Genomic DNA, 24,329 nt, shown 5'->3' with positions numbered 1-24,329 from the left:
GGAAAAAGGCAGATAAAAGTTGTGTTGTGTAGTACAGGCCGATGCCAGCAAGAAAATTACAGTAACACGGATTAATGATAAAGCTTTATTGAAAATGTGTAGTACAAGATTATATGCTCTCAACTTACATCTACATTTATTAGTAAGTGTACATTAAAATAATAATTAAAAAAAAGAAATCAAATTACAGCTTGTATATGGAATTGCATTGTTAAATGTTTTCAGGGTCATCCTGGACTCAAAGCTGAATGAAATACATATACAAGTTTGAGTATTTAATAGATGAGTTCAAATTAATTATAATATAGGCACAAAACAAAAAAGGAATCATAGTTTATCACAGAAATACACAAGGAAAACTCAAAACCACAATATAAACCTCTTGCACTGACTGTGGCTTTCACATTTTTACCCTTAGCATTCGCTGCAGGGTATTGTTATCAGTTTCTCGCCTGTCTGTTGATTCGTCTGGCCATCCATCTGTCCGTCCATATGTGAAAAATTTTGGCGTGGACTGAAGGCCGAGGGTTTTCAAGTGTGGGCACATTATTTTTGTAGTTAGTCTGAGACATTTTCTGTTTCTACAACAGGAAAGTACCCTTGATATCACTCCCAGAACCCTCATATTAATAATGCTACTAGTGATGATATTGTGGCAGTGGGATCTAAAAGTTTCACCAAAGGCAAATTCACTCCTCTCTCCTGAAAGATGAGATTTTGCAGAGTCATGGCCTGCATGGAGTCAACTCCTAGGGATGAAAGAGGCAATTCCTCTTTCAGCTCACTCTCGTCCATACCAATGGTTTTACTGAGGAGAGAGTTGACATACTCTTCTGGTGAGACTGAATCTGTCAGTTTTGGTTCCACATGGGTTTCTGTGGATTTTAGGAACACCTGCTCTACTATTGAAAACAGCCTATTGCTCAACGCAGGATTTTGGGACAGGACGGTGTACCTGATGTTTCTGTAGTGAAACCTGCAAACTGCCTGTTGGGGTCGGTTGAGGACAAGGCACTGCTCCAAGCTTCTGTGAATCTCACCCACATCCAGCACCATCATCCCTTTTGCTTCCAGAAACTTCTGGAAATGTTCTTTATTCAGGAGGAGACCAAGGTTCAGAGCTCCCCAGTTGATTGACTGCCCTGGCAAACCAAGTTTGCGCCTGTACTGACAGAACGTGTCTAGGAATGTGTTGGCAGCTGCATAATTAGTTTGTGATGCGTTTCCTAGAAAGGCTGAGATAGATGAGAAACACACAAAGTAATCGAGCTGGCAGTGCTGTGTTGCATTGTGCAAATTCAGAACACCGTTTACTTTGGGTTTGAAAACTTTCTCATAGAGAGATCTGTCAAGGGTCTCAATCAGACCATCATGCAAAACAACTGCACTGTGAAAAACTCCTCTGATTGGACAGTCAGGGAACTTCTGGCCAATGGCTCGGACCACCCTGTGCACATGCTCAGAGACAGATACATCACACTCCATGGTAGTGATGCAGTTTCCACACCGCTTCTCTAAATTGTGTATCTCTTGCTGCACATCTGGATTAGGCTTGCTTCTTGACAGTATAACAATGTACTCACCTCCTTTTTGTGAGATGAACTTGACAGTTTCAAAGCCTAAACCAGAGAGACCACCTACCACAATGTAGAGTGCCTGCTTATGGAAGAGCTTTTTTGTTGTTGGCAGCAATGGTATGTCAGATTGGGTTACACTGTCATCTTTTCCCAAAACCACAACAGGCACTTTTGTTGAGTTGAAGTATGATTCAGATTTTTCTGAATCAAGGGTCTTGATGTTTTCAGGTTTCAGACTTTGAAAAGTAAAACTTTCAAGAGTAAATTTCCTGCTGAAGTTCAAAGACTTCAGCCAGTGCAACAGTTGTGGCTTCTGTGTTGTCAAGTATCCCTTTCGCAGAATGACTGGCATTTGAATTGTCTGCAGGTGGACACTATCATTTATACTTTGCAACATGTCCTGTGCAAGCAAACACTGCTGCTGGGACTCACAGACAGTGACAATGTATTTGACACCAGGAAAGCTGCCAACTTTAGCGATCAGGGTTTCATCAAATGGAGGGAGGATGACAAAAGCTTCAATTTTACTGACATCTACAAAAGACCCATTGCATTGTGTTCCAACAACCACAGTCCACCCTGATTCGTGAGCTGTAAGTGCCAAGACTTTCACCAGAACAGAATCATGAACAGAGGATATGATTCCTAGATGATGTTTTGGCCTTGGTAATGCTCGGTGTAAGACCTCCCACGCCAGAACAAAGTAGGAAACACAAGGTGATTTTTGCCAGAATGGGAATCGCTTGGTACTGTAACACACATCTTCTGGAACTCTGACTTTGCTGGCTGCTGTCACTGGATAACAGGAAGCAACATGGTCTCCTACTTTCAGTTTCCTGACATTTTTTCCGACTGCTGTAATAGTTCCACTAAAATCAAGAGCAATCAGCTTGTGCCTCTGAGAGGAATGTTTGTTCCAATACAGTGTCTGGCCAAATTTTAGATGTGAAGCACTCACAGGGAAGTAGTCAGATGAATGAACACATATGTTAGTGGGCTGAATTTCAACCAGTTGCTCACTTATCGGCTGAACCTCTTCGACACAATGAACGGCACTCACGTTTGTTGTTCTGTGTGCATTGTCTGTCTGAAAAATGCAGGGATCAGACATAGTAGTGGAAAAAGTGCCCTCTGTACTGTCAGTGACCTGAGGTGGAGTACGGACAACGGAAGGTTTCAAGATCATTCCATCTTTTACCACCAGTTCAGGATACTTAATGCAAGGATATGCTCTTAGGACCTGAGAAAGAGCTGCGATGTCCTGAGCGGACACACTGTTTATATCAATGAGCTGAAATGAAAGCTCTGGTATCTCGGCAGCCACTGATCTTGTCATACCAGCGAGAGCAAAACCTGGACTTATGTGGTCTACTGTGATGTCAGAGGAACGGTACGTTACCGCTCTGATAGAGTTTGGGAAGTGAATTTGCTTCAGCTTTAGGACTATTTGCTGGAAAATCTCACAGCAGTTTGCCAAATTCTGTAGGACGACATCTGCTGTCATGGATGAGAGATCATCTTTGCCCCATAAAAATAACACCTCATCAAAGTTTTTCTCAATATCTTTGATGTTAAGATTCTCCAGAAGAGTAGGGAAGCCATGACTCAAGATGTCTTTGGCATGTTTGGATGAAATGTATTTCGACCTTGAGTCCAAATGCTGTTCCAGACCTCTGGAGATACCCAGGTCATCACAGAAGACCAAGGCCCTTGGACGGGAAGTGGGTTCCGTGCCTTCAGGAATGACACTGAAGTCATTGTGGTAAAAGTACTCGTCAACCACATGAGAACGGCTGCCAAGGTACTTGATTATCACATGTTTAACTTCAACCAAAACCCTACCTTCCATATCTGCAAAGCAGCCACAAACCTCAAACTGATCAACATCCACATCAATTGCTCTCAGATACACAACCATCTCTTCTTCCAAGGGTTCAAACACTGTCAGGCTTCCTATTTTGGCTGGAAATCCTGGCCTACCAGCAAAAATGTGCTCAACTGTTACTGGGAGAAGCTGCATCAGAAAATCCAGAACCACTGGATGAATGCAGTAATCATGCAACTGAGGCCGCAGTTTCTCTGGAACTATGATCAGTGAATAAGCTTCTTTCAGATCTTCCCCATAATGCACATTCCCTTTGATCTGGAACACATCTCCATACTGAAAGCCTCCCTGGGAGAGATACCCATAGAACTCCTGAGCGCTCACTGCAGAGCGGCATCTTTCATAGATGGATTTTAGTGAAATGCACTGCTCCTCAACCAGCCGCTCCTTCTTTGAAACCACTGTACCAGATGCATAAACTGCAGATGGTGACAGCACAGTAAACCTAGTTTCTTCCTCTGTTTGGTCCAGTTGCACCTTCATTTCTGGTGAGTTTGGCATTAAAACAAATGGACTGTGAAAACTGACACTGAGTTGCAGTGACTTTAGAGGGACCTTTGGTTTGGCGCTGGCCATGAATGCAGCTAAACCCAGCTCAGCATGGAAGGCACCAGGAATGATGGGTACATCATTGTGTTTATGTTGTTTCAGGTAAAAAGAGGAGTCAGACATCAGATCACAGCTGAAAACATTGCTCTCACTTCCTGTCTGACAGAGCACAGGATGGTTACTTGATGTGTTTTTTTGTGCTGCTCCAATGATAACGTCTCGGACTGAGCAGTCAAACTGGTATCTGGGGAAAAGAAGGGGCTCTGTCTCATATCCTCTGTAGAAGGTGTCCCAGTCTACCTGGACACCCAGCTCAAACAGCTTAGAAACTACAGATACTGCTGTTTCATGATCTTTCCCTGGCTGCACTGAGGCAAGAACAGCTACGTCATTACCCAGAGATTCCATGATGTTTCTCTGCAGGGCTCTTCTTGGCCCTATCTCTACAAAGACTGTATTCTTCATTCCTTTAGTTGCGGACCTCACTGCCTGCTCAAAAGCTACCGGCTCACGAATATTTCTGGCCCAGTATTCACCTGAACAGAACTCAGCCTGTTGGACTTCCTTTCCTGTCACTGTTGAGAACAACTCTGTGTCCAAATCATTAACCTGTAAGGAACCTATTTTTGTCTTGATTTCTGACAGAATTGGGTCCATCATGTGGCTGTGGTATGCAGCAGGGACATCAAGTACTCGAAGGAACAGATTCTGACTGTTCACTGAGTTGCTCAGCTCCTTATTAAGAGTCTCAATTGCATCTGCATCACCTGATAGGGTGCAGGATTGTGGGCTATTTGAAGCAGCAAGGCATATTTTACCAGAGTAACTGGGAAGTAGGCTTGTCACATCTGATACAGGCATATTGCTGATCACAAGCATTTTCCCCCCAGTAACTTTGGTCTGGAGGAGACTGCGGAAATAGATGACTTTTACTGCATCTTCCAGAGACAAAATGCCAGAACAATGAGCTGCTGCAACTTCTCCAACTGAATGTCCCAATATGGCATCAGGCTTGACACCCCAGTGTCTGAACAGAGTAAAAATGCCAACCTGAATAGCAAACAGAAGGGGCTGGACTACATCTGGGTTTTTGAAATCACTACTCTCAGTCTGACTCTCAAGTTTGTCCAAGATGTTTAGTGTGCTCAGCTTTTGGAAATGCTGTGAAATCTGACTGATCTTTTCTCTGAAAACAGGCTCATGTTTTAGCAGCTGCTTGCACATGCCATGGTAAGTGACACCATTCCCACAAAACACATACACTAACCTGGGATCTATAGATGATGGGCTGACATTTTTGCTTTTATTGGCACTTAACTTGTCTTTCAAATCATCTACAGATGAAACCACCATGGCCTTTCTGTACTTATGTTTTTTGTGGCTCCTCCTGCAGGCTGATGTGTACAACAGAGCATCTAGATCAACTTGGACATCTGCTTCTATCTGTTTGATGGTGTCCTCCATCATCAGAGTCAGAGATTTTTGTGAATTTGCAGATAAGACAAAATATTTTGTCTTCTTACCATCATTGTGTTGCTTAGCACATGGTTGTTTGTGCTGTTTGACAATGGCATGTGCATTGGTTCCCCCAAAGCCAAAGTTGTTTACTCCTGCAACTCTGTCACCAGAGGCTTCCCACGCTTCAGCTGCTTTAGGAACCTTGATGTTCAGGGCTTTGGCATCGACACTTGCAGTGTCTTCAGAATAGAAAACCGAAGGAACAATAGTTTTGTGTTTCATCATCAACAGTATCTTAATAAGTCCAGCAACTCCAGCAGCAGATTCTGTGTGTCCGATATTGCTTTTGACAGAGCCAACACAGAGTATCTCTGAACCAGGAGGTTTGGCTTTAGCGACCACGTTGGAGATGCTTCCTGCCTCAGTTGGATCTCCAACTGGGGTTCCAGTCCCATGTGCCTCAATGTACTGAACTTTTTGGATGTCAGATTGTGAGTAGATCCGACGTAACAACTCCTCTTGTTGCGTCATGGAGGGTTTGGTGATTGGACTGACTGTGTGTCCATCTTGGTTGACAGCTGTTTTGCTGATAACACCCCAGATGTGGTCATGGTCTTGAACAGCCTGAAAAGTAGCAATAAGGGTCAAAATAATCAGAAAATTACAAACTATTTGAAAAATTAGTCTGTAGCCCTGTTGAGATACGGTGTGATACTCTCATCTTAAGCTGTCTTCATCTGTGCTAAACATCATCCTGTGTGTGAACTGCTATTGTTATCATGTGTCCAATGCACCTAAACTCAGAATGGTGGTTTTCTGTTTTAAAATTCCACACAAAGAAACTTGTTTTAAAATTTTCTGATACATGAGTTTTGAATGCATTGCCCCAAAGAAACAGTAACTGAAAGTATATATAAGTTGCTGTTAGCTTTGGGATATTTTAGCTAACATAAAAAATGGCCAACTGTCAGTACAAACCAAATTCCAACATGACTTCGGTAATAATAAATGGTTTATTAAACAATATGAAAGAAGGATGCAACTTCTAATCTGTTGGTAAATTATGATGTTTGCATAATCTGACCTTTTTGAGTGGCTTCAGCAGAACCACCCCACAGCCCTCTCCTCTACCGTAGCCATCTGCTCTGTTGGAGAAAGGTTTGCTGGTGCCTTCAGGTGAGATCATCTTGGCCTTGCTGAGAGCCACAAACACTCTCGGTTCTATGATACAGTTGACCCCTCCACAAACAGCCATATCACAGTCTCCTGGTAAAATAGAACACATTTTAAGGTGCAGCCGAAACACTGGCATGACTCCCATTTGGAGGAGCCTGAAAACATGCACATCCAGGTACCTTGTTTGATGGCCTGGCAGGCGAGATGAAGAGCAACCAGTGACGATGAGCAGGCGCAGTCGACTGACAGTGAAGGTCCGGTGAAGTTGAAGATGTAGGAAACTCGGTTTGCTGCGATGCTCATGGCGAGTCCTGTGCCGGTCCAGTGGTTGATCACACTCGGGTGGACGTGAGCTGCATTCGTTTCATAATCTCTGTTCATCAGACCTATGATTGAGAAAAAAAACCCCAATATACTCACAAACATTTACTGTTTAGAGATTTGATAAGGATGAAAACAACAAAGTGACATCTAATATTAAGGAGAAAAATTTTAATGTATTTAAAGAAATAATTCCAATTGCTCTGAAAATGTTTAGATTTGATCATATTTACTAAATATTTCACAAAAACTGACTTAGATTCGTCAAGTACCCATATATTTCTGTTTACAAAAATGTAACTTTAAAATGTGTACGATTAATCAGTTTTCTCATTTTTCCATTTTCCGCATTAAACTCTACCCAGTCTTACACAATTAAGTTATTTTCTTTTTTACTAAAGTTTATTAAAATTTTAATTAAATAATGAATAAATTATTTAAATGTATTCAGTTCAATTTCATATTTACCAAAACATGCATGAGTCTTTTTTTATGGAGGTGTGTTTACAGCATGTAATCTGTTCTTGTTTTACCCAGTGTATTTTAGAGTGTTGTCATTTTCTAAGTTAAAAAGCATATGATTAGTCAAAAACACTAATAAAATAGTGAAAACCTAACAAAAATGAGTTTTCCTCATTTTACCAATAAACACTCCAGTCCTGGTCCCGCTGGCCTTCTCCAGAGGAAGTCCAGCGTTCTCTAAAGCTCTGTAGACGCACTGAAGGAGCTGCTTCTGTTGAGGATCCATCTGCTCCACTTCACTGTCACTGATGCCGAAAAACCTGTGGTCGAACTCATTGAACCTGAAAACATCCCAGATCAATACAGAACATTTAGAGACACATTTGACTGAATCTGCCTAAAGCTTCGATAATGTGTGATATATAAAAGCCCGTACCCGTCAATGAGAGCTGCTTTGGCTGTGCGGGATTTACCCGGTTTGTTCTCATCGGGGTCATACCAACTCGCCAAGTCAAACCTCTCTCTGGGTACCGGTACAGAACAGTTTCTTCCTTCCACCAGAACCTTCCAGAAATTATCAAGCCCCTCTCCTGTTTGAACACATATACAGAATACAGCAAAAAGTCTGAATAAAAGGAAGATTTAGAATCATAGTCACTTATTTTACTGATAACACGCTATTTAAAACCAGCAGGAATGAAATGAACTTAAAACACTAACATGATGCATTTGTCCTTTAACTTTCCTCATATTGTTAGCCTTATAGCAAGTCACACATTATATGGACAAAAGTATTGTGACACATTGGATTCAGGTGTTTCTTTTCTAACAGGGGTCTGGGATGCAAAACAATAATGACACATGTCGTAATATAGTTTAATATTGAGATAAATATCGTTACATTTCATTGGTTAGTTTGGTTTAAATTGTTATCTTTGGATCCAAAATGCCTCAGAGATGGTTTTTACTTCATTTCTCACAACATTCATTATTATTATTTTTTTTTTTATCCATGACTGATTTTAAATGTTCTACCTCTAAATTTCTCAAATATTTTTCATGCTCTGACTGTAAATAATACTTTTCTACCACAACTCACCATCTACTTTCTTCTCTCTTAGGAAGAAAAATCTCCCATTAAACTTTAAGGAAATATTGATGTTTATAAACTATATGGACAAAAATATTACCACACGTCATGTCTACAGCTGTAAGACGTCCTGTTCATGCTGATTTGAGAAATAAACATCAATATTAATAATCAGTATGATATTTATCCCAATATAAAACTATATTTTGACATTTGTCATTCTTGTTTTGATGGATTGACTTTTTTTTTTTTCTTTTTAATGGGACAATTAGTATTAATGAACATTTACACGTAAATACGAGAGATATAGAAATATGGCTAATTTGGCAAAGTAAGATGTGAAATCTTACTTTGAAGAAAAATCTCCCATTAAACTTTAAGGAAATATTGATGTTCATAACCTATATGGACAAAAATATTGGGACACATCATAGCTACAGCTGTCAGCATCAATATTAATAACCAACATGCTATTTATCACAAACATAAATTATTCTATATTTTGCATCCCAGACCCCTGTTAGAAAAGAAACACCTGAATTCAACACTTTCCAATACTTTTGTCCATATAGTGTATGAGGTGACCGATATGTCTACATTTGTAGAGACATATTTTAGTACATCTTAACGTACATCCCAGTGATAGAACCTATACATGAAAACAAGTCAGAGCAAGCATTAACAAAGCTTTGTTCCAAAAATGTCTTACCCCCTGGGAAGTTACACCCGATGCCCACCACAGCAATACCACCTTCAGGCTCTTCCATCCTGACGTCCAGAAAATCAAAAACCTTTACTGGAGCATCACGCTGGTACCAGTTTGTCCTCCAGGCAGCATCACATCTACAAGTAAATGTGTTTAAGGTTAAAAGTGTGTCATTAGTCCAGGTCATGCATTTTACATTAACCCTATAAGACCTAAACAACCACTGGTGACCGAATGCATCTACTGATCTAAAAGGTTTAATAATGTCTGAAATACTAATTCTATAAATACTGTTGAATAATGCAGGTAAAATGCAGTTTCTCACCTTTTCAATGGCATAAAATGTGTCTTAATTGAATTTTCAGAGGCTTCATATTGAACATGAAAGACTCATCCTGTGCAACATCGATTCAACAGTAAATCCTGTGTAGTTTGACAGTAAAGGACTTGTTTTTCAGTGATATATTGAGATTTTCCCAGTTTTAGTGTTTTGATATAATAATCTTTGAATTTACTCTAAGATTTTCTGAACATCTGATTAACAACTTAATTAAACATTAAAAAATACAAAGATTTTCACTGAAAAATTTTAAATGCCGAAGATAAATCTGTAAGGAAAGGTTGAATTTAGAGAAAAGGTTTTTTTTTTTTTTTTAATTTTCCACAAAATAGATCTAGATCTTTAGGTCAATATATTAACAATGTAATTATTAACAAATCACAATTTTTACTATTTTTTAGGGACTATCAGCTTTAATAGTGTAAAAATGTATATCAGTCACTTGTGAATAAAGCAACAAGAAAACTCCTTCACTTTTTCAATTTGCATTTATCTTTGTGGAAACCTCATACAGGGCTGTAAATATGCAGCTGTTATCGTTATTTTATTGACTTTATTGACTATTGACATTTTATTAGCACGACTTAATAGGTGCAGTATTTCCAGATTTCATAATGTTAATAATTAATGACTCGTTGCCTGAACATGAATAAGTTTCATAATACAACAGACGTGTTTTTCTTAACCTTCCTCTTGTGTTAGCGTCCTGTTACCTTCTCTTATGTTATGTCGGTTTTGACCCATGTCTTAAATCAGCTATAAAATACACTGAAAACTATTATCTATCATCCAGTTTGTTTCTAATCTCTTTGTTACCTTGTGAGGCTTCCTTATCCTTGAAAATATGGGTTTTAATATTTTAGGTGTGGGCCTCGGGGCCTTTTTTTGTCAGTATACCCCTCGATGTGCACTCTGCACATCACCAACTCTGTACTGAATTGACCTGACATGTGTGGACATGCCTGTCTCTGCTTGTTTCGTTTTTGTGCAGGTATACTGGATAACAAGGCAAAATGAAAATCCCCAAAAGCTGCTCACATGATTGTTAGAGTATAGTGATGGGACTTTTGGCTCTTTGAAGGGAGCCGTTCAATCAGGAGCCGTTCAAAAGACTGACCTTTTTATGTTTTTTTTGCATTATTTTGAAACACCAATGTTTTAATGACTTAATAGGCTGCATGTGATGATTGACATTACATTTTAGAGGTGTTTAATTGGCGCGGCAGTAAATATTATCTTGTTGTAAAAAAGAATAGCTAGTTAACCCTTTCATGCATAGTGGTCACTACAGTGGACAGTTATTCTCCAGCTGTTCTCTTGTATATTCATGGGTTTTTTTTGTTTTAGTTCCATATCAGCCAACACAATGGACACTCATGCACCATCCAAAACACTGCAGTTCATACAGTTATTGTAACTTTGCTGCTTATGATAAACCTGATCTGCAGTAACATGTTTTAGTGTAAATCAATTGCTCATTGTTATTAGACTGTAATTTAAAAACTTTTTCTTTTTCTTTTTTTTTCTTTTTTTTTTGTGCATATCCTCCTGAGACCCAGCAATGCATTTTGTCCTCTGTAAGGGACAAAAGTTTGACAGTTTTACTTAAAAAATACTGTGCATTGCAATGGACATTCCATTAAAAAAATCAATCAATAAATAAAAATAATTTTAAAAATGTATATGAAAAAACTGTTGCATTATGCAGTTTCCAATCAAGACAATATTTTAATGTAAAAAGGCTAAAACTGTCTATTTCCTGGGTCTCAGGAGGATATTATCTCCATGAAATGAGTAATAACTAATATTAGAGTATGATAAAATGGGAGAAAACAGTAGCAATTTAGCAATTAGCGACATTAAAAATGTTTTTATTTCATAGTTTTCACACAGTATATCACTTTCTGATGATGACTTTTGAATAAATGTTTCTTTGCTTCAAAAATTAAACGCATGGTGTCCAGCTGAGTGGACATTTTTGTAACTCCACGAAAAATAGGTTCATTAAAAAAAAAAAAAAAAAAAAAAAAATCAATTGCATGTTTTTTTTCATGCCTAAAGAGGAATAAAAACACTCAAGAAAAAAATATTGACTAAGGTTCTCATAATTCATGCATGAAAGGGTTAAAATGTGTGGGCTAAATGCATGACATGAGAGGTGACATTAGGCAAATGCTGGAATTTGACAAAAAACATCACGGTACATTATGTGGACTAGTCTGTAGCTTAAAAATGAAGAAGAAAATAAAACATTTTCTTATGAAATAACATTTTAGTCTCCTCAAAACAAGAACAATAAATGTGTGTAAACATACGGAAAAAATTGCACAAAACACAATGGTGATTAATCACTGCAGTTACTTAAATACCTGAACTATAGTGCAATTCTCACAGCAAGAACAGTATGTTGGTAAACATACAGAAAAAATGCACAAAACACAAAAGTGATTTATCATTGCAATTACGTAAATATCTTAACAACTGTAGTGCATTTTCCCTCAGAACAAGAACAATAAATGTGTCTAAACATATGGAAAAAATTGCACAAAACACAACAGTGATTAATTACTGTTATTACTCCCCCCCAAAAAAAAGAAAAAAAAAAAAGAACGGCTCTTTACAAAGACTCGGTTCCCATCTTTCATTTCAAAGAGCCGTTGAAAAGATTTGATTCGTTCATGAACATCACATCACTAATGATCTTATTTTTATAACTGGGTCGAAACTGACCCCAACAACACAACGATCATAATTTCAACCAGAGCATTTCATAATTACCTCCGCCAAGGAGGTTATGTTTTTGCCAGGGTTTGTTTGTTTGTCTGTTTGTTTGTCTGTTTGTTTGTTTGTTTGTTTGTTTGTCTGTCCGTTAGTGTGCAACATAACTCAAAAAGTTATGGACAGATTTGGATGAAATTTTCAGGGTTTGTTGGAAATGGGATAAGGAAGAAATGATTAAATTTTGGTGGTGATCAGGGGTGGGTGGGCCCACGGGGGGGGCCACTGATCAGCCTTGGCGGAGGTGTGCGCTCTCCGAGTGCTTCTAGTTTAGTGAATTTTTTAAAATTTGTATTATTTTGTTGAAATAGAGGTTCCTGACAAAGTCCCCAAGCCTTGATGCAATAAACAACTAGAAGCACTCGGAGAGCGCAGACCTCCGCCAAGGCTGATCAGTGGCCCCCCCGTGGGCCCCCCCACCCCCGATCACCACCAAAATTTAATCATTTCTTCCTTATCCCATTTCCAACAAACCCTGAAAATTTCATCCAAATCTGTCCATAACTTTTTGAGTTATGTTGCACACTAACGGACAGACAAACAAACAAACAAACAAACAAACCCTGGCAAAAACATAACCTCCTTGGCGGAGGTAAATATTATGTGGTTCTGTTATGAATTTAAAACCTAAAACAGGTCGGTGCCAGCCCTAACACTAGAGGAAGGTTAAACCTACTATTGTATTGTATTTCTGGTTCAGTTCTCTACATTAGTCATTACTAGAATGGCACAGAGAACTGAAACAGAACCACAGTACAATAGTGTAGATCACATGTGTCAAACATTTGGCTTGTGGACCAAAACCGGCCCACCAAAAGGTCCAATCTGGCCCAAGGCATGAATTTGTCAAATTACACTGAAGATATTAACAATTAAAAGTGTCAAAATCATTTGAATTCAGGTTCCACATTCAGACCAATTCAATCTCAAGTGGGCCAGACTAGAACACAGGTGCCAAACATGTGGCCCGGGGGCCAAATCTGGCCCACCAAAGGGTCCAGTCTGTCCCCTGGGATGAAGTTGTGAAATGCAAAAATTACACCGAAGATATTAATCATTTTAGTTCAGGTTCCCAATTTAATCTCAAGTGGGTCGGATCAGTAAAATACTATCATAATATGCTATAAATACTCTCAACTCCAAATTTTTCTCTTTGTAAATGTAAAATTTTCATGTCATTTTACTGCATTTACATTAAAACAAACTATCATTTCACAAAAACGCAAATAACCTGAACAAATATGAACATTTTGAAATGTCTGAAGTGCAAGTTTTCCAATATTCTGCCTGTTATTAAATGTTTTGTGTGTTTGTAGATCCACTGTGATCTGTGAGTTGTAATTCACATGTGTAAATGATACACTGAGACATAATATCGTTAAAATTGCGCTTAGTTTTCTAAAGAAGTTTCAGTTTGTTCATAATATTCACATTATTTTAAAGGATAGTTGATAGATGTAAATATTTTGATCACACAATTTTATTTTTTTTGCACTAAAACACAGAGGAAAGTTTGGAGATGACATTATTTATAACTAGAAGCACTTGGAGAGCGCAGACCTCCGCCAAGGCTGATCAGTGGCCCCCCCCGTGGGCCCCCCCACCCCCGATCACCACCAAAATTTAATCATTTCTTCCTTATCCCATTTCCAACAAACCCTGAAAATTTCATCCAAATCTGTCCATAACTTTTTGAGTTATGTTGCACACTAACGGACAGACAAACAAACAGACAGACAGACAAACAAACCCTGGCAAAAACATAACCTCCTTGGCGGAGGTAATTGAAATGTTGGGCGCATGCGCACGCAGCAACTGGCAGTGAGCGAAAGCTTGCTGCAAAACAAATCTACCCACGGGTACAAATAAAGTCACCTTGAACCTTGAACCACCTTGAACTTTATTTAATTCACTGATCATGTAGATGTTCATAAAAGCTCAGATTACAGTTGAGGGTTTTTCTATGAGAAATAGAGAAAACTGAAGAAAAAGTGATTTTTTCAGTAAAATATATTAGTAACTTAGCATAAAATAAGCGTCTCCATCCACTATCATTGATCTAACTCCATGGGTTTTACTGGTCAATCAGTGTTGTAGAGCACAGGTGTCAAACATGCGGCCCAGGGGCCAAAACCGGCCCGCCAAAACTTCCAGTCCGGCCACGGGATGAATTTGCAAAATGCAAAAATTACCCTGAAGATATTAACAGTCAAGGGCATCAAACTTGAAAATAATAGCATAATAACCTACTCCAAATTTTCTTCTTTAATGTAAAAAAAAAAAAAAAAGACATTATTCCTATAAATAATAGCAACACCAGTTTTTTCTCTTTGATTTATTGCAAAGAACATTAAATTCTGATTTCCTTTAACAATAAAATGTCAATAAACGGAACAAATATGAACAACTTGAAATATCTAAAGAAAAGTAAGTGCAATTTTAACAAATGTTTTGTGCCTTGGTAGATCTGATCTGTAATGCACATGTAAAAATCATAAGTTGAGGTCTGATATTGATAAAATTGTGCTTATTTTTCTTCAGAAATTTCTGTTTTTTTTTTTTAGATTATTCACACCTTTTTTGTTTTGGATAGTTTGTAAAATGTAAAGAACATTTCAGAATTTAAGTTATTTAAGTTATTTTTTGCACTGAAAAATTTGGAGTTATCATTATTTATAGGTTTTTATGCTATTATTTTAATGGTTTGGCCTGCTTCAGATTGAATTGGGCTGAATGTGGCCCCTGAACTAAAATGAGTTTGACACCCCTGTTGTAGAGGATGATGACAAACTGTATTTTACACCAAATATTTACATGTATTGATAGAATTAGTGGATTATAACAAGTATTAAACAGTTTAGATCAGTAAATGCTTTCGGTCTCCAGTGGCTGTTTGGGTCTTTATGGGTTAAAGGTTGGTTTACTCACTAGTCAGGATCTGGTAGATGAAGACGGCCAGTCGTCCAGCGTCTGCCTCAGGCGTCTGAAGCAGGTTGTCTGGGTGAGCCTGTCTTTATATCTCCAACTCTCTCTGTTCCAATCAAAAGTAAAAGTAAAAAAAAAAAAAAAAAAAAAAGCATAAATATTGTGGTTGACCCAGTATAACCCAGCAGCAAAAAAAAAGTGTCTCTACTTCTGCAAAACCTCACTGTCCCTACACTTGGACACTCCAAATAAGACAGAAGAACATTCTGTCACATCCATCAGCAGAATTATTTACAATCATAACACACCGTTTCTGGGAAATCCACCTCTTTTTGCCATCACATGCATCTGCTGGTATTCACTGGTACTTTACCATAATTATCAGTTCCCCTTTTGGTTTCATTATGATTTTACTTAATCACGAACTTCAAGACTCATAATTTGAAACATCAGTTTAACCGTTTTAGCTTCAGTTAGAGTCAGATATGAATTCAGTTTTTTTTTTTTTAACTAAGTGATTATCAGTCCTTACCATTCCTGTAATCATCAAACACAGTGTTTTACATGATCCTCAGCATCATTATTTTTACTCACTGTAGCCCTTAAGGTTAGAGTTACTGTGAACTGTATATGTGTTTGAAATACAAATATAACTCATAACTTTAAACAAATAAGAAAACCTACAGTACATTTCATTCTTGCTGGTTCTAAGATAAGATAAGGTAAGATAAGATAAGACATGATAAGGTAAGTTAAGATAAGACAAGATAAGTTAAGATAAGTTAAGATAAGACAAGTTAAGAAAAGATCAGCTAAGATAAGTTAAGATAAGATATGAAAAGACAAAGATAAAATAAGTTAAGATAAGACATGATAAGACATGATAAGATAAGATATAATAAGACAAGATAAGATTAAGGTAAGATAAAATAAGACAAGATAAGAAAACATCAGATAAGTTAAGATAAGTTAAGATATGATAAGACATGATAAGATAAGATAAGATAAGATAAGATAAGATAAGATAAGATAAGATAAGATAAAATAAGACAAGATATAATAAGACAAGATAAGTTAAGATTAGTTATGATAAGACAAGGTAAGATTAAGTTAAGATAAAATAAGATAAGACAAGATAAGAAAACATCAGATAAGTTAAGATAAGATATGATAAGACAAGATAAAATAAATTAAGATAAGATATGATAAGACATGATAAGTTAAGATAAATTATGATAAGACAAGATGAGATTAAGTTAAGATAAAATAAGACAAGAGAAGTTAAGATAAGATAAGATAAGAAAAGATAAGATAAGATAAGATAAGATAAGATAAGATAAGATAAGATAAGATAAGATAAGATAAGATAAGCCTTTATTAGTCCCACATGGGGAAATTCTAGATTTACAGCAGCAAAGCACACAAGGGCAAAAGAAGTACAAAGACGAATCCAAAAAGCTCTATATACTATTTCCAGCTGTGCACATGCTGAACATGCCACAGGTTGGATATGGACGATTATAAATGATTATAAATCTCTTCCTTTAAGCTGTATGTTTTGCTGTTTACTGTACATGTGTCCATACAGAAGAGGGGCTCAGTCATTTCTGGAAAGGTTTTTTTTTTTTTTTCTGTTCTCTGAAGATCAAGCCTGAGCTCATGGAAAAACAAACTAGTTGGAGTGTTGCAGTTAATGATCTTGCAAAATTGCCTGTCTTTACAAGGTCTGTGAGTCAGATGTGAGAAAGGATTATAGTTTATTCTTTCTAAAGCGTCCAGTGTATGGTAGTTATGGGCCGTATAATGGATGAACAGACAATAGTTTACGTGTGGGAGTGTCAGGGTCTCCGTTTCCTCCACTCCCAACCCCGCCTTCATTCTGTCAGTGTTCCTGGTTCAGCAGTAGGGGTGGGCTTCCCTTTTCGTTTGTCTCGTTTTCTCCTGTCTTTGGTAAGGTTGGTTAGATTTTGCCATTTGGTTTCTTTACTTTGCAGGTCAGCTTCGTTCTTATGTTAGAAAGTTTTGTTTGTTATTTTGGCCAGAGCCCACCCTGAAGTTTCAGTTGCCTTTTTGTTTGGTTTTCATTATCTGTATTACGCACTGTAAATAAATCACTTTTTTTGTTAACATGCACAGCCCGCGTCCAGGGTTTACTCTTTGTGGCTTGGGAGTGAGGAAAAGTGTCCACTCTCTTCATGTTGCTTCCTAGGGTCCCCTAGCTGGGGCGTAACATGAATTGGGGGCTTGTCCGGGATTTGAACCCCGGACCTCTCGCATCAACATTCGACATATCAACATTTCCTGAAAATTTCATGAAAATCCATCCATAACTTTTTGAGTTATCTTGCTAACAGACAGACAGACAGACAAATCCCGATGAAAACATAACCTTCGCTGTTACTCTTGGTGGAGGTAATAATGAAAGTTTTTACATTCACAAACTATAATTTCACAAACATATGAATAACTTGAAAAACTTGAAGAAAAACTAGAAAAGCACTCGGAGAGCACAGACCTCTGTCAAGGCAGATCAGTCCCTCCCTCGATCACCACCAAAATGTAATCATTTGTTCCTTGTGCCAGTATCAACATTTCCTGAAAATTTCATGAAAATCCGTCCATAAGTTTTTGAGTTCTCTTGCTAACAAACAGACAGACAAACCCTGATGAAAACATAACCTTCACCGTTACATTTGGCGGAGGTAATAAGTGCAGTATTATGCCTCAAATTATCATATTTACATGTGCATTTTATGTGGATCACAGTAGATCTACAAAGGTGCGAAACATTTGGTAACAAACACATTGTTGGAATTTAGAGTTTGGAATTAAAATGAGTTTGACACACTTGACCAGGGGTGTCAAACTCATTTTAGGTCACGGGCCAGATTTAGCCAAATTTGATCTGAAATGGGCCTAACCAGTAAAATAATAACATATTAACATATAAATAATGTCGACTCCAAACTTTTCTCTATGTTTTAGAGTGAAAAAAGTAAATTTACATTATGAAAAGATTTACATCTACAAACTATCCTTTCAAAAGATGTAAATAACATGAACAAACTGAAAAAATAAGTATAATTTTAACAATATTCTGCCTCGGTTTATCATTTACACATGTACATTATAACTTACAGATCACAGTGGGTCTACAAATACACAAAACATTTAATAACACGCAGAATATTGTTAAAATTGTACTTACTTCTCTTAAGACATTTCAGGTTGTTTATATATTTTTTTGCAAAATTATACTTTGTTTTAGTGTAAATACATGAAAATATTTACATTTACAAAGAGAAAAATTTGGACTCGTCATTATTTATATGTTATTATGATAGTATTTTACTGGTCCTGCCCACTTGAGATTGAATAAGTCTGAATGTGGAACCTGAACTAAAAGGATTGTTAATATTTTAGTGTAATTTTTGCACATTTTTTCACAAATTCACCCAAAGGGCCGGACTGGACCCTTTTGCAGGCCGGATTTGGCCCCTGGGCCGCATGTTTGACACCTGTGCACTTGACTATTAATATCTTCACTTTCATTTTGTTGCACAAATTCCAGTCTCGTCATGCCCACTGAGAGGCAAACATGCAAGGTTTTCCCCTGGTATTTCATAACTTCTTTTATTAATAGATCTGCAGAAGCCTGTAAAAATAGTGCATTCAATTAATATAGAAGTCAAATCATCGGTGTGGCATTTAGTACTTTTATTAATATACCTTTATTTTTGCATCAGCCTTCCTGTAAAAGATATTTGACATGAGATCTTTCCACACCCAGGCGGCTGTCGTCTATCATTGTCCTTTGTTATTATAACTGTTATTTTTTATATCCTTCTGCTGTTAAATATTGATTTGTATTATTATTATTAGAGGTTGTTGTACTGATGTGTGATAAGCTAAATATCACCACGGTATCATTCAAAAGTACAGTTTATCACACTACCATCGGAACATTTGTTCTATGCCAAGGTTTATAGATCAAGTATGAATTACGTCCTTGTCTGTTCAGATGCCAGAACGTCCTGCTGGACTTCAGAACAGCCCATATGAACATCATAAATGAAAATCTGAATTAATAAAGTTAACAGAAACTAAGACGGACAGTGAACTTTAAAATAAAAATATACAATAAAAATAAAATCAGCAAGTGAATAAAAACTGCAGTGAACACTACAACACACACTATAAGTAAATAAAATAGAATTGCAAAGGTTTTGTTGCTCATATTTCATGCAGTCTGTCATGAAACCCCTGAAAAAGGAAGCAAAAGCAAAAACTAACATTAAACTAATATTAGTCTGTTACTCAAACTGAAAGTAAAACTGAAATCTAAGATGAAGTAAAATTCCCCCTCAGAAAAACAGAAATTCTACACCCTTTATTTGAGGGGTTTTTTTTTTGTTTTTTTTTTTCAAGACAAAGTGAAATTAAAGGGATGGAACAGATATGTAGTTTATAACTGTACATAGTGAAAATGTTTCTGTTTTTGATGAGATTCAATGATGTTTTTGGACACATCTGGCCTATTTTATGCTTTAAATATAAGATCTTGTGTTTTTCTTCTCAGTGGAGCTGTTTCAGTCAGTGTTAATGATTTAAGTGTTCCTCAAAGGGGGACGTTTGGAAGGAGAAAGCTGAGAGGGCGGGCGCTGAGGCACAAATAGGGGGGCACTGAGATACTGTTTCTGTTATCTCAATGTCCCCTGGTCCACAGTTTGTTTCAGAAGGGGGGAAAGATATCAGGGGGGGGGTGACAAGGAAGATTATGATGAAGTGAGGGGGGTGTTACCTACGGAGTGAAACCCCCCCAGTTGCAAAAATGTTTTTATGGCGTGCCAGGCAAGGTTATAATAGTTCTGGATTTTTCATTATAATTTAGTTTTACTTAGTTTTGACTTTTTTTGTCTCTAATTCAGTTAGTTTTAATTAGTTTTAGAGCAGGTTTGCTAGTTTTTATTAGTTTTCGTTATTTTCTAAATGCTTAGTTTTAGTTTAATTTTTGTTTTTTTAAATCTTTCCTCTTCTTCTCCGTCATATTCAAATAAATCCCAGACAGGACTTTTCTGCTTTCTCCCAACTTTAGTCTCCATGTTTCCAGGTAGAGTGGGGATGAGAAGCTGACTGTAAACCACAAGTGACCACAAGTGACAGACCGTTAAATATCATGTGGTGCCACCGGCTAAAATTGCTTGAGGGAAATAAAGTGATTTCATATCAGTCCAACACTGACAAAGACGAAAACGAAGGGAATTTTATCCAGAATTTTTATCTGTTTTAGTTAGTTTTGGAAGCACACAATACAGTTTCAGTTAGTGATGAAAAATAAATGTGGCTGTGAGATGAGCCCAGAAGGCAGTAATATGGTGTGTACATGATCTAATTCCCTTTTGGACAATGACCTAAGTGTCTGGTGTATTACAGCTCACTTAGGGACATATAATGAGCATAATTAGGAACAGGTGGAGATAGCAAGTAGAGCATAATGTGAGATGGTATCATGGCCTGGGTAGCCTGGGAGGCCAGGCTTAGGCCTGATCTGGGAAATCATATATAAAAAAGGCATAAATTGGCCACCAGACACGGTTATTTTTAAATGATAAAACCTAATAGAGGCAAACGTTCAGGAAAGGGGAACTTGATAGGAGGAGCTCGGGTTTGCGGGAAATCACACCCTGAACTCCAGAAAACTGTATAAAAGACGGGGATTTCTCAGCTACCCTTCAGACCATTCCCGGATGGGTCTCCTTGTGTTTATCTTGTGCTTGCAAATAAACACTTGTACGGCTCTGAAGACTGACCGGCTCATCTCATCTTTGACTCAGAGGCGTCTCTTCCAGATCTTTACTTAGATACAGTTCATGGTTAAAATCAGGCGGGGAAAAAGACGTGACCAAGAATCAAGTCTCGTCATTAGTTATCATTTTTTTCTTTTAATTATAGTTTTTATTTATTTCACTTAACGAAAATGTTTTTACAATTCTAGTTTTCGTCATTTCGTTGGTTATCGTTGACGATAATAACCCTGGTGCCAGGACACTCATGATCATGTAAGAAGGGGGCATTTCTTCCGAAAAGGTCGAGAAGCACTGATAAAGATGATGAAAAATTTTAATATAGTGTTACTTATCCTCAGTGACTGTTTTAACTCAACTCCTTTTGCGTCCTTTTGTCAGAAAGCATTTCTCATTAAAACTTTATTTCTGTACCACCCTCTCAAATACATATGGAGCTCAAACTTCTTCATAGAGCAAAAACAAAGACATCAATTTTCATTCTGCACGATTTAACACAATAATGTTGAAAACAGAGCAATAAAATGTAGTGATGTGATGTTCACGAACGAATCGAATCTTCTGAACGGCTCTTTGAAATGAACAATGGGAACTGAGTCTTTATAAAGAGATTTTTTTTTTAAGGAGGGAGTGTCCGATTGCCTGTCAATTTAGCGTCACTGGGAAGGCATTGGGCAGGAAGAGAATGTTTGAGCAGAAAAAAAGAGTGCATTGCGCAAGTCTCATGGCAAGAAGTTAGCAAAAAAACAGCAGTTTAAAGCGTGAGGTGAGCATACTGGAGGAGGCGGAGCAGGAAGACTGGTCGAAACCAGAGACAAGTTTGAGAGGGAGTGAGTGATCTGAGGGAAAGTGCACAACAGTTGTTAAAGTATTTAAGTAATTGCAAAGATAAATCGCTTCTGTGTTTTGTGCATTCTTTCTGTATGTTTTACCAACATACTGTTCTTGTTATGAGAATTGCACTACAGTTCAGGTATTTAAGTAATTGCAGTGATTAATCACGTTTGTGTTTTATACAGTTTTTTTCCGTATGTTTACACACATTTATTGTTCTTGTTTTGAGGAGACTAAAATGTTATTTCATAAGAAAATGTTTTATTTTCTTCTTCATTTTTAGGCTACAGACTAGTCCACATAATGTACTGTGATGGTTTTTTGTCAAATTCCAGCATTTGCCTAATGTCACCTCTCATGTCATGGATTTAGCCCACACATTTGAACTAACTATTCTTTTTTACGGTAAGATAATATTTACTGCCGCGCCAATTAAACACCTTTAAAATGTAATGTCAATCATCACATGTAGCCTATTTAGTCATTAAAACACTGATGTTTCAAAATAATGCTAAAAACATAAAAGAGTCAGTCTTTTGAACGACTCTTTTCAGTGAACAGCTCCCTTCAAAGAACCAAAAGTCCCATCACTAATAAAATGTAATTAACAAATCAAACAAAAACCAGGTATGAAAACAATATAAGATACAGTGATTAGAATTTAATGAGTGCAGCTAAAACATTACTCCAAATAATATAAAAGAATACTATTGTGAAAGATTTGTATTCTAATATCCAACACTAGAGTAAAAACAGAAAGCCTCAATGACACTGTGATTGGACACAAGTCGCTTTAACGCTTTAACCCCTGAGACATTACTTCAGTAAAATGTGCAGCTGTGAATTTGCATCTGTTTCAGTGTCATAAAAGCTGCTGTGAGTATGTGCTTGTGTTACATACACACACATACTATAGAAGTCTCTATTGCTAATTGTTACTGCATACTAGAGTGATTTAATTTCAACTTTAGGTCATGGAAATGTGGCGTTGTCTGTAATATTTTCACTTTTTAAAAAAAATATTATTATAACCTTCATTTAAACAGGAAAAAAAGCTCATTGAGATTAAAAATCTCTTTTCCAAGAGTGTCTTGGCCAAGATGACAGCAGAAATTACACAAAATAGAGCCAAAATACACATAAAACACAATGAAAGTCAGCTCTGAAACTATCCATAAGACACTAAAAATAAAAACATACATATAAAACACCACCATTATTTTAAAAGATACTAACAGTATAACCACAATGTTCCTTAAAAGCATCTCAAAGCAGAACCAGAACCAGACTTTAAATGTATTTAAACAGACCAGTTCCTCCAGTTTGATCTTCTGTACATTTTTTTTGGAAGTGGGAGCAGAACATTTAAAATCTTTCTTTCCCAGTTCTGTTCTGACTTCTGGAACTCGTAGAGAACACATCATGCTGTACAGTTTTAATAATACCTGTAGTGGCTTTACCTTTAGCTACTACTATGATGTGGCAGGGTTCAACCTGTTGTATTTTTTGACGCTTGTATGAATGAATGTCCGGATGGTATTCTTTGTCTTTGGATATGCCAATCCATTTATTGGCAAATATCAAGTCCAAGTGTTCATTATAGGTCACAATCATTATTCAAAATACTCTCTATAAATAAACAAAATAGGCTACTTAACGTAAAAAAACACTGAAAATGCCGACCCAAGGAATTCATGCTGTGGCTCACAGTCAGAAAACTGTTTGGGGCTGTCCTTACACACACCGCCCACATTACACAACAGGTATTAGTAACCTCAGAACACCCATACCAACACCCATGATAAACTGCATGTGTGGTCAACACAGTCACACCCACTAAACAATTATTATAAGAGGAATAAATAAACAAAAATGTATTTTGGCTCCAACAATACCCCTTATAGTATAAGACTCTTTTGAAAGTTACAGCCCTATAAGTTACATTAACCCTTTGATGCATGAAATTATGAGAACCTTTGTCAATATTTTTTTCTTGAGTGTTTTTATTCCTCTTTAGGCATGAAAAAGACAATGTGTTAGAAACATTTTTAATGAACCTATTTTTCATGGAGTTACAAAAATGTCCACTCAGCTGGACACCATGGGTTTAATTTTTGAAGCAAAGAAACATGTATTTAACACGCAATATCAGAAAGTGACATACTGTGTGAAAACTATGAAATAAATTTTTTTTTAATGCAGCTAATCTGATGTTTTCACAGATTTTTATCATACTCTAATACTAGATCTTACTCACTTCATGGAGATAATATAAAAAAAAAACTTTTTTGTTTAAGAAAGCTGTTACTTACAGTCTAATAATAACTAACAATTGTTTACACTCAAACATGTTCGGGCAGATCACATTTATCTAGAACATAAAGTTACAGTAATGGTCTGAATTACAGTGTATGGGATGGTACA

At 37.1% G+C, this 24,329-nt stretch overlaps 1 protein-coding gene across 1 annotated transcript; it reads right to left on the bottom strand.

Annotated features, from left to right (window-relative positions):
* Positions 1-66: 66 nt before the first annotated feature.
* Positions 67-15,360, bottom strand: LOC115411659 (probable polyketide synthase 1). Its single transcript, XM_030123873.1, has 7 exons — positions 15,271-15,360; positions 9,228-9,361; positions 7,865-8,018; positions 7,609-7,769; positions 6,825-7,031; positions 6,554-6,735; positions 67-6,093 (listed from the first exon to the last, which is right to left on the bottom strand). Exons 2-7 carry the CDS (start codon positions 9,283-9,285, stop codon positions 622-624), a joined length of 6,234 nt encoding a protein of 2,077 aa, XP_029979733.1. The 5' UTR covers positions 9,286-9,361; positions 15,271-15,360; the 3' UTR covers positions 67-621.
* Positions 15,361-24,329: the final 8,969 nt, after the last annotated feature.

Source organism: Sphaeramia orbicularis, chromosome 20 (assembly GCF_902148855.1).
Source record: "Sphaeramia orbicularis chromosome 20, fSphaOr1.1, whole genome shotgun sequence".
NCBI lineage: Eukaryota > Metazoa > Chordata > Actinopteri > Kurtiformes > Apogonidae > Sphaeramia > Sphaeramia orbicularis.
This window is presented reverse-complemented; position numbering and strand designations above follow the sequence as displayed.

What these genes read in the sequence shown, in the direction of transcription:
- LOC115411659 (XM_030123873.1), bottom strand. Translation starts at nt 9,285, where the DNA reads ATGGAAGAGCCTGAAGGTGGTATTGCTGTGGTGGGCATCGGGTGTAAC. An exon ending in CGGGTGTAACTTCCCAGGGG is followed by an intron (nt 8,019 to 9,227) that starts GTAAGACATTTT and finishes GTGTTCAAACAG; the next exon opens with GAGAGGGGCTTGATAATTTC. An exon ending in CTGCCAGGCCATCAAACAAG is followed by an intron (nt 6,736 to 6,824) that starts GTACCTGGATGT and finishes CTATTTTACCAG; the next exon opens with GAGACTGTGATATGGCTGTT.